The 11,661-nt window shown below is 46.1% G+C and overlaps 1 protein-coding gene across 1 annotated transcript in view; it reads right to left on the reverse strand.

Annotated features, from left to right (window-relative positions):
* LOC138809242 (tumor necrosis factor ligand superfamily member 4-like) overlaps positions 1–3,101 on the reverse strand; it is a 36,164-nt gene extending 33,063 nt beyond the window's left edge. The window contains exon 1 of the mRNA XM_069995744.1: positions 3,080–3,101. Coding sequence (XP_069851845.1) covers positions 3,080–3,085 — 6 coding nt within the window. The 5' untranslated portion in view covers positions 3,086–3,101. The remainder of the gene's footprint in view (positions 1–3,079) is intronic.
* Between the last annotated feature and the right edge of the window lie 8,560 nt (positions 3,102–11,661).

Consider the following 11,661-nt stretch of genomic DNA (forward strand, 5'->3'; position numbering starts at 1 on the left):
CAGGAGACAGGGCCACCCATTCCATTTCCCCAGGATGTCTGCACAGGAAGGAGCCATCCTCCTGACGGTTTGAGTCTCTGGCCCTGTCACATGACATTTCAGGCGGACCACAGGGTGGGTGGACCCCGGAAAGAGGGAAGAGCAGCTGGATGTTAGCATCAGTCGGGCGACCTGAGACTGTCAGGCGGCCGCTGGGGTCAACCCACGCGGCAGCCCCTCCGCTCCCCAGAGGCCTGCCCCCAGATCCTAAAGCCACCTGCCTTTCCCAGTGACAAAGCCCCTTCATAGCAACCCCTGGAGAAAAGCTCTGCCAACCCCCAGCACCATCTGCCTCACAGAAGCCGCCAGGACTCCCAGAGGATGAGCAATTAGCACTGAGCACTCACTCAATGAATGCTGGGTGAGGTAGCTCCCACAAAGGTCATGCTGATAGCTCAGAATCACACCACGATTCTGAACCCCTTAAATCATCCAATACTTGTGTGTTTCATGAGTTTAGTATGGGGCATACTTCCTCATATTGCGAACACGTAAAAATGGATAATCCGTATGTCCATATATGGCCACTTCGTGTCCATCAACACAGCTAACTAAGCACCTAACTGAAGTTTGATTTCAGTGGGCCTGATGGGTAATTTTTATTGACTGTGGTTCCAGGCAAACTTTAAAACTACTTAGGTTGGATCATTTTAGTATATTAATAAAACTTAGATGAATGTTCAATGCAATCTGTAACTTAGTTTATCATCTTGCTACTCAGGAGGCTGAGATCTGAGGATCATGGTTCAAAGCCAGCCTGGGCAGGAAAGTCTTGAGCCTCTGATCTCCAGCTAAAAGCTGGAAGTAGAATTCTGGCTCACGTGATGGAAAGCTAACCCTGAGCAAAAAAAGCCCTAAGTTCAAGTCCCAGACCAGCCCACAAAATAATTAAAAGACCCTATCACACTACTTGTTAGGACTTCAGCACATTAGATTTGAAAGATCATAGGAGAGAGAATCAAAGTGGGAAACTCCCTTCGCCGGTACTAAATTCACAAGTTACGGGCACAATCCTTCACAAGACTGCTTTTATTTCAGACACTAGTTCCAAGTACAGGGGCTCCCAAGCCTTTCCTCACTTCTGATCAATGGGCTACAGCTTTGAGGGTATCCGTTTAACCCTTCAGGTTTGATGTTTTATAGAACAACCTATAGAACTCAGAAAAAAAGCATTTATTACAGTTTTAGTAAATCGTAAAGATATAAATCAGAACCACCGAAGGGAGGAGCCTGAGGACAGGGTCTAGAAAAGTTGCAAACCTGAAGTTTGTGTCTTCCTCTGCTTGCAGACGCCAGGAAGCCTTCTCTTCCTCCCACACGATGCTGGGCAGTTAGTTCCCAGATGACTGGAGAAGCGTATCCATGCTCTAGCGTTCACGATGTTATTGGCAGTTCTTTGCACGAGCATTCACTACCTTGTACGGTTGAACTCGATTTCCAGCACTACCCTCCAGAGGTCAGGCGGACAGCACTAGGGCTCAAAGCCCAAACCCCCAAATCACATGGTGATCTCTCTCATGATCTGTGTCATTTCACTCCTGTAAACTGCCAAATGCCACATCACAAGTCAGCCCGTTAAAACTAACATAGTCAATCTCCTATGGCTCATCCACCCCTTTCAAGAGGAGAGAGTGAAAACGCAGACAAGAATCCGACGTATAGCCTCCAACCTGAACAAGTACCAGGGAAGGGGTGGACGGGGAGGGGCGGGAATACTGAAAGTGCTCATGTTGGTCAGGATACGTCGCATTCATAAGCTGCTTTGCTAAATGCAATGCCTTCGTACAACTACTTAATGATAATAATAAAAAAGAACTTCTAAGCAGAAGCACTGTGTTCCAGCAAGACCCCTTCCATGACTGAGAGAACTCATAAAGCCTACTCCCGGCAAATAGCTTACTTTAGGTAGAACTGTATGTAAAACCAACCAGGCTTCTCCTAACTCTGCCAGCTTACCCCGAGGCTATGGTACAACACTGGAAAGACAACCACGTCACAGGACCTGACACCAGAACACTGGAGCTTCTTCATTTGTGCCCAACTTTATGACTTGGTAGGTTAAACAACACCCAGTTCGAGATGGGGTCAAGCTACATGGTTTCTCGGTGGCCATGGTCAGCCATGCAGTGTCTACCGAGGCCCAACATCGGGCCAAAAGCTATCTCTTAAAATAAAAGGCAATTCTCTGCAGAAAATGAGTATGCTTTGCTCCAAAATCCTAGGACCGAGGCTGCGGTCTATCCATAACTGCTGGCCAAATGATGCACACAGGGTCTGCCATCACGTGACACGTCAGACAGCACTGGATGTGCTGAGCTGCGTGGTCCAATCAGAATGGACATAACAAAGACTTATTTTGTTCTGAGTCTCACTCCAGACTAGTAGTTTGGGGAATCAAGCATCAGTGTCTGGAAGTAATGCGCCTAAATGAGGAGCAGGCTACCTCCAAGACCCAAAGAAAGCCCACGAGGCACTGGATCCCCGCACGGGTAGCAGGAGGTGCTGGCTGCAGCAGTAATCCTTCACCTCACAAAGGGCATCTTGACCCCCACCCACTACTAAGCTCCCCAGAAAATCCACTCATGTAGAAGGAGACGGGAGTCTTTGTTGGGACTATTTCTTATCCTCTCATATGTCAATGTCTCTCCAGCAGATGTGGAATATTGCTAATCTGCAACACTGTCGTCCACGCGCTGAGCTGGTGGAAGGCTAATGCAAGGAAGGCGTCAGCAAACTAAATTACGACGCAGAAATGGAGAGTTCTATACCCCTGAGGACGGACAGTGGAGATGTATTTGCAGGCTTCAAAAGCTAAAAGCAAACTACTTCAAGTGATTCTCATGAATCTCCTGAGTGCAGTAAAGAGCACTCAACAGCTCCTTAGCTTTATGCCAGAAAAATGCGTCAACTTGCTTGAGCAACGAAGCCGCGTCTGGTCTAGCAGCTGTAATCTGTGTTATCATTTCATGTTTACAATCACCCACTGTCATTCTCTGCCCAGGCTAAATAAGCCAAACTGGAACGTATTGAGAAGACCTACCTGCATCTTCCTAGTCCCTGATGATAATGATGACGATCAATCACATAACACCTTCAGTAATCCAACATGACTGGAGACAAAAGCATTTCAGGTAAACCAATCCTATGTAGCTTTTCCCATCCTGGTATTTCCTCCACAGGTCAGGCAGCTTCTGTGAGGATTCTGTGAGGTATGAATAGGTCCATTTCCATTTCAATTATTCGTTTCATAACTTGGAAGGCGAGAACAGGGCATCCTGTGTCACTGAGGACCTGAGCTAACACCCCATTCACTGTCTGACTCCATGCTCCCCTCTCTAACTTCTGGGACACAGTGGCTTTTTTCGCCTCCTAGAATTACCATCCGCTGAGAGCTAGTATTAGTAATCCCCAAAAGCATTGGTTCTTCCTCAACGCAGAATTGCCTTGGGAAAAAAATCTACAGGTCTCTCTGAAGGCGACCTGAAAAAAGAGACAGCACCAATTTTCACCAGGCTTCCCTTCGTTCCTGACTCAAATCTGGGAGTTGATCAAGAGGTCATGACTGCCGACCTGATTTGGGCTCAACATTCATTTGTTCATTTGATCTAGGATGTTTCTACTTACCCAGATCAAATAAGAATTTAGAAGAAACACCAAGAGCAACTAGCCGACACCATAGGTCTCCTTGAGTCAGATCACCTGACTGTTGCTTTGACTCTAAAGTCCACTCAGTAAGCGCTCCCTCCTCACCTCTGTGGATAAGCACCATCACCTGGCCCTGCCGACAAGAGTTTAAAGAAAGATGGCAGGTCCTCCTCTGGGCAGGCCAGAGCCCACCCAGGGAAATCCACAGGAGTGAGCGGAGACAACTGGAGACACGCCTAACCACTAGCTGCTACATACTTCACCTTTTACAAAAAGTTAATCTTCGCCGGGCGCCGGTGGCTCACGCTGGTCATCCCAGCTGCTCAGGAGGCTGAGATCTGAGCATCGCGTGGTTCAAAGCCAGCCCGGGGAAGGAAAGCCCAAGAGACTCATCTCCAATGAACCACCTGAAAACCAGAAGTGGCACTGGGGACCAAGAGGTAGAGCGCTAGCCTTGAGCTGAAGAGTACAGGGACAGCGCCCAGGCCCCGGAGTTCAAGCCCCACAACTGACAAAAAATAATAATAATAATAATTTATATTTAAATACATTTTTTCCAAAATCTGGAAGCTGTATATTTAGTAGAGACTATTTATGTAAAATACCTACCTATAATAATAGTGAGTAGCAAGTATTCATTACTAAAACAAATTAGTCTATTTTTATTTACCTGCTTGCATTATTCTTTATTTTAAAGAAAACAAGCTTATGGTCATCTCTCTAACAATCAGCTCAGTTCCAATTATATTTCTGAGAAAGAGAAAGAGAGAAAGGTACCGAAACTTGTCATAATTTGCTGCTGCTTTCAGTGAGGCTTGAATGGTCTCCAAAATACATTCTAAGACTTGACTGTCCTCACAAGTCTCTCTGATTCAGTAACAATTACTTTCAGAACTGAAAGAAAGAAATTGAGAGAAAATAAGAAGTTCATAAGGCCTCCTCTCAACCAACAGTTGGGGTGCAATGGCACAGAACTCCGTCTCAGTCACGTGGGCGTCTGAGCCAGTGGACCCGCACGTGGGGTCGCTGATCCCGAGAAATCTGGAAAAAAGAGAAACCAGCTGTCCACAAGGAACTTCAAACATGGGCGGCTGGAAGGAGCGGAACCGAGAGTGCTACACTAATATGCGGCAAAGATATGAATCAGACAGCTGTTCTGATCTGAATCAGAAGAAAGAGGGACCTGAATAAGTTAACATTTACAGTTTTGGTGGGTTTTTTTGTTTTTGTTTTTTGTCAGTCGTGGGGCTTGAACTGTGGGCCTGGCCACTGTCCCTGAGCCCTTCAGCTCAAGGCAAGTGCTCTGCCACTTTGAACCATCTCTTGTCCTGAAGAAGTGAGTGTCAAACAATTTTTGGACATATTTTAAAAGCAGCTCAGATGTCCAATTTTAAGTCAAGATCGAAACATGTGAGGCCAGAGGCTGAGGGATGTGGGGGTGATTTCCCCAAGAAGTCTGCATGTTGTTGAACAGGCTAGTGAGGGAAAGATGTGTACAACTTTCAAGTATACCTATAATTTCGGAAAATTCCCTTTCTATGAGCTGCCATAAGTTATGAGAATATCCCAAGTCTTTCAATATTGTTATGGGTCCCAATTTATAACCCCAACCAAGAAAACTGGGTACCTAAGTCAGCATTCTGGCAGTACATTCAAGCCGTGGATGTGGATAAATTGGGGAAGGTGGGCCTTCAAGCAACTGGACCCCTTTTCTGTCTGGGCATTTGTAAAAATGATTTGGCTTCTGGGAACCCATTTGTTTGAGGTTAGATTGAGAAATGGCATTGTTTTACCAGTTTATGAAACAGTTGGACACTATAGAACAGAAGCCAGAACTATTTCCACTTTCTATAGTTACTGTACCATTTAAAAGTTCTATATGGAGAGAGCAAGGGAATGTGCCCAAAAAGAAATGTACTCGTCTCAGAAAGTAAAAAACCATGTTTTCTCTCATACATGGGATCTACCTTCACCAAAAATGAGGCATGAATGTAGAAGGTGGACTGTTGGAAGGATGGAACAAAGGAGACAGGGTGCGGGGGTTAAATGCAATTAAATATCTGTACGCATGGAAATAGCCTGATGGATCCCATTAGAACTGCTTTTGAAAGCAGGAATAAAAAAGATAGGAGGTGATCAAAATGTAAAATAAATGTACTCATTACCTGAGTTATATAACTGTAACCCCTTGGGACATCCCCTTTACAATAAAAAATGAAAAGTATATATTAAAATATTCATTTGAATGATAAGAAATAAAAATAAAATATTCTATATTAATTCATGTACTCTTCCCTGGGTACAAATCTCAGGCATATCTCATAGATTTTTCCAACCACTCTTGGAGTAAAACAACAAGATGAATATATTTGTTTCCTTTCAACATTTTCCATCTGAAATCTATCTCAATGGCATTTTATAATCTTAAGAACTTTTTGCCCTTTTTAAGTAATACATGAAAATAATGAAGCATCATAAAAAGATAACACTTCAGACTTGATAAACCCTAGTAATCTCTCTTTCTGGGTATTGAAAGATGGTGTTAATTAAAACTATTCTTATCAAATCAGAAAGTTCTCTGAGCTGTGGTCTGGCTTCAGGTCTGGAAGCCAGAAATAAGCAAAGATGGTGGAAGGGGGGTGGTGGTGGTAAGATCCATGTGTAACCCTGGTCACACCTTCTCCTTCACTCCTGGATGGTGCTTCAGACCTTCCAGGATTGAAAAAGTGATAAGGTAAGTAAAGACATTTTTTCAGTGTACACTTACACTTGGCCACAGGTATCCTCTGTGAGGGACATTCTAAATGTCAATGTGTTCTTTCTTGCAGTGGTTTTGTGGCTTTTTCGAAGATGACCATCACCAGAGATCTTCTGCCTACATATAGTTCCTCTGACGTGAGCCAGGCCTCCCGTAGATGACCAGCACAACTTCTCCTTTAGCTACTGGTTTCTGTGGTCCACCACCCTATTAGACTTCATCTCTCAATTGGTGTGCCATGAAAAACAACCTAGCATGATTTCCTCCTCTGGGGCACTCAAAAACACAAGGGAGATTCACACATCCTTTGTCACGCCACATGCTAGTGGTGCTGAATTCTAACAGGCCATCTCTCGCCCATTCCGCCCTGTCCACGGCGTTCAAGCCTCTGTCCTACCTCTACACCTGGCAGTACGGCGCTTCCACAATCCCAAGGAGCGTTCTCCAGAGCGCCCTCCGTGAGCGCCAGGACAGAACTTCCTTGGCATGGTCAGGCTGAGGCGCCCTCCCTTCGCTTTCTAGCTCTAACAACTTTATGACAAGCATGCTTAAGCATAAAATGTGGGTTTTGTGAGTTTCATTTATTAAATCGGTTCCTTTCCTAGCTTTCCCCTAAAATGCTATGAAATAGCTTATAATAAGAGACAGAAGCATAAGTTAAGATAAAATATCTATGTTAAGTGCTTTAAGTTACATAGGGTCCATATATTGAGAAAGACAAAGTATCACTATTGTAGTGTTCTGGCTAAGAATGCATAGCCTAAATCCCACCATTAAGGAAATAAAATTATGAGGGAAAAGGTTCTTCTAATAAAAAAGAAAGGGAAGTTCTATACTGAGTTCAACTATCCAAAAAGAGTGTTTCTTTGAAATGACTTTCTTTTCTTCTGGTACTAAATGCCTAGAGTAAACTACTTGAGATGTTTTGTGTCGGAGACTCTAAAGGGTGAAATGGGCAGAGTGGACCGGCATTGCGACTGGCCTCGAGCCAGAAGCTGGGAACAGTGCTTCATCAGACTCCACCTGCTTCACACTGCTCAGAACCCCAGGGCTGGGGCACGTGTTGGGACAGCAGGCTCTGTAAAACACAACCTGCCATACAGCTTACATCCAATAGTGTTCGAAACTTACTTATTCTTTCTAATCACTGATCTATACGTTCTTTTAGATCTTCAGTGTACACAATCACAGTTTTTGTAAAGAAGCAAAATCACATCTCCTCTTTTCAACCTTCATGTCCTTTCTTAACACTCTTTGTCACACTTCACTGGCTAGAACCTCTTGTAAAATGTTGAATAATAACAGAAGTATCCTTATGCTTGATTTAAAGAACATTCCACTCTTTTGTTTTCTAAAACTTTTAATTTTGATTATATGGGGCCTGAACTCTAGGCCTGGGTGCTGTCCCTCAGCTCTTCAGCTCAAGACTAGTGCTCTACCACTTGAGCCATAGCACCATTTCCAGCCTTTTCTGTTCGTGTGGTGCTGAGGAATCGAACCCAGGACCTCATGCATGAGAGGCAAGAACTCTACCACTGAGCCACCTTCCAGGCCCCAACATTCCACTCTTAAGAATGATCCATTGCTTTAATTTTTGTAACTCATACTCTTTATCAGATGAAGCCAGTGAAGGGAGCCCCCCCCCTTCTAGCCGACTGACAGTTATTTTTGGATAATGAACCAGTAGTAAATATTTTTCTGTATCTATTGAGCTAATTGTCTAACTTTTCTTTTTCTATGATTGGTGCTCTCTCTCTTTCTCTATTTGTGAGAACCAGTTTAGGTCTTGAACTCAAGGTCTAGTGTTCTCTCCTAGCTTTCCTGCTCATGACTGGCATTCTGCCATTTGAGTGATGCCTTAGTCGATTTTGGTGGCTAACTGGAGATGGAGTCTCACAGACTTTTTTGCTAGTTCTGGCTTCCGACCACAATCCTCCCTATCTCAGCCTCCTGAATAGCTAGGATTACAGGTGTGGGTCACCTGTGCCCAGCTTATATATAATTGGGTTTGAGTCTGTCACCTTGCATTTCTAAAATAAGTGTAACATTGTGATAACGTAGCGTTCTTTTTCCATGTTGCCAAATGTCCTTGTATTTTTTTCAAACAATTCTTTTGTGTTTCTAAATACAAAGTAATGAATCTCCAAGTATATAAAAAATCACCAAGAGGGGCTGGGAAGGTGGCTCAGTGGTAGCGTGCTTACCTTGCATGCATGAGGCCCTGGGTTCAATTCCTCAGCACCACATAAGCAGAAAAAGCCAGAAGTGGCACTGTGGCTCAAGTGGTAGAGCGCTAGCCTTGAGCTGAAGAGCTGAAGGATAGCACCCAGGCCCAGAGTTCAGGCCCCACGACCGGACCCAAAAAAAAAAAAAATCACCAAGAAAGTAGATGACTGCTCACGTATCTGAGCAATTGGCTAGATGTATGTTACATTCCATAAATAAATTTCCCGTCCTCATATCAGACAAGTATAAAGTATTTCCAATTACTCAAAGAATCACTGTAAAAACAAAAAAACCACGAGTATTAACAATGTTGATGTTAAGCCACAAATCTCTAATGTGAGATACTGGAGGTTTAAATCTCGGAATGGAGGCTGTTCCCGTTTCAAAGCAGTGGAAAGCTGGTGGCCGTCCCCCTACGCAGTCTAGTCCCAAACCACGAAGCCAACAGTGTAAAGGCCGGGAGACGGGACGGGAAGAGTCACGACTCTTGAAAATATTAAAATCCTAATTACATTAAAATATTGAAACACCTTAATGAAAATATTCAGCTCTGCAAGGGCAGGGAAGCCAGAGCGTCTGTGTGTGCGTGGTCGGTACGGCCTCGTCTGTGTGTGCGTGGTTGGTAAGGCCTCGTCTGTGTGTGCGTGGTCGGTACGGCCTGGTCTGTGTGTGCGTGGTTGGTACGGCCTCGTCTGTTTGTGCGTGGTTGGTACGGCCTTGTCTGTGTGTGCGTCGTTGGTACGGCCTCGTCTGCCCATGCCAGGACTGGGCTGCAACTTCAGCCTTCAGCTGACACAGTTGCTTGGCTCACTGCTGGAGCTCTACCCCTTGATCCACCAGCCTTGAGCTATTAAAGCCTTCCAGAAAATAATTTGGCTATATGAATCTGTCCACCGAGGTCCCAATACCTGGTGATGATGAGATTTAGGAACTTTACATACCAGGAAGAATCAGCAGTTGTCACAAGTGGAAACAGTTTTTCAACACTGAGCTACAAATAGCTCAAGCTTAAGCTTAGTCTTTTGTAATTAGATACTAAAATGAAATTCAGTCTCATTGTACAAAGGCAAAGAAACACAAGGGAAAAAACAGCCATCTTTACTCCCCCAGACACTGCTCCTCTTCAGGATTTTTAAAAGGTGAGCGCTAATGACTTGAGAGAATTGGTTTGTCCTTACTTCCATGGTGTAAGAGATGGAAGACAGGCCAAGAGAAAAAGAGTTCTTTGGAGATTAGGCAATGAAAGTAGTTTTTGGTTTTTTTGTTTTTTTTTTACTTACTGTGTTGGTAGTGGAGCTTGAACTCAGGGCTGGTACACTGTCCCTTAGCTGGGGCTTGAACTCTGGGCTGGTACACTGTCCCTTAGCTGGGGCTTGAACTCAGGGCTGGTATACTGTTCCTTAGCTTTTTCACTCAAGGTCAGCACTCCATCACTTGATTCACAACTCCACTTCTTGGTTTTTGGTGGTTAATTGGAGACTTTCCTACTTGGGCTGGCTTTGACTGCAATCCTCAGATCTCGGCTTCCTGAGTAGCTAGGATTACAGGTGTAAACCACCAGCAGGTGACTAAAGTTTTAGCTTGAGAGAACCAAGAATGTTCTTGGATCTCTAAATGAGTAAAGAATTGTTCATTATCTAACAATAATCAAGACTTATGGGCAAGTTTGTGATTTTGTCCAAGTGGTTCAGGAAACTAGGATTTTGCAGGTATTTACGAGGGAACTATAGAGGACACAAAAATAGTGTTTTCCTATTTGTCCCCTGTGGTATGCTGGCATTTTGGTGGAGAGATCCCATCTTCATTAATGAGTAAAATATCTGCAACAAGGTGGATAATCTTTCTCCCTCCCTTACACTGACCAGACAAGTATATTGAGTCATTGTTATCAAAAGTCAAGAGAAACATGGACCCGACAAGCATGTACAGGGGTGGTTCATGTTTGAATGCCATGCTATTTGGGATATTCAGTCTATAGAGTTTGGGGCTGGTCAGCAACCAGCTTATACCAACAACACACGTACAAACAAGTCCCTAAAATGACTTTCAGAGACTGATGAGCGTTCTTCAGGGGACTCACCAGGACGGCAAAGAAGGCTGAGTGGAGAATTTGGAGTCGGGGTTGAGATGGGAGTGAAGCAGCCACGGGAAGAGCTGTGAGGTGAGTTGGGTGGGGGCAAATCCAAACCTCCATGCAGCACGGCTGGCTCAGGCCGCAGCAGCAGCAGCTGGAGGCCAGTGAGACGGTGGAGGGGCAGCCAGGGCTCCCCACACAGGCTCTCCAAGTCATGGAAAAGGGTTTGCCCTGAGTTCGAGCCCCACAACCGACCAAAAAAAGAGATACCCGTGTTCTGATTCTGGAATTTGTGAAGATTATGTTACTTAACGAGGCGCCCTCTCTGGACGCCCTGGGGGAAGGGGCCTTGGCTGCAGGGAGGAAGGGCAGCAGGACAGGACGTGGAGCCACAGGGCCGCAGGGGGGAAAGGCACTCCCAGGGTGTGTGGGCTTTGGGGACTTGGGCCTGGCGCCCGGGCCTCCCGGGCCTCCCGTGCTGTCCTGCCCCTGCTGGCCGAACGCCGAGCCTCAGACCTCGGGGCACGCAGCGGGACCACGGCGGGCGCCCGGCCGCCAACTCCCCAGGCCAGGGAGAAGCGCTAAACTGGGACAGGCGCAGCCGCTGTGTCCAGAGTGCAGAGGACTGGGCCACAGCGTGGACACGGGTGCTGGGCACGGCCTGCGGACACGGGCACGGCCTGCGGACACGGGCACGGCCTGCGGACACGGGCACGGCCTGCGGACACGGCCTGCGGACACGGGCACGGCCTGCGGACACGGGCACGGCCTGCGGACACGGGCACGGCCTGCGGACACGGACACGGCCTGCGGACACGGCCTGCGGACACGGACACGGCCTGCGGACACGGACACGGCCTGCGGACACGGCCTGCGGACACGGACACGGCCTGCGGACACGGCCTGCGGACACGGCCTG

Source organism: Dipodomys merriami, unplaced genomic scaffold (assembly GCF_024711535.1).
Source record: "Dipodomys merriami isolate MVZ:Mamm:240054 unplaced genomic scaffold, mDipMer1.0.p SCAF_1023, whole genome shotgun sequence".
NCBI classification, from domain to species: domain Eukaryota; kingdom Metazoa; phylum Chordata; class Mammalia; order Rodentia; family Heteromyidae; genus Dipodomys; species Dipodomys merriami.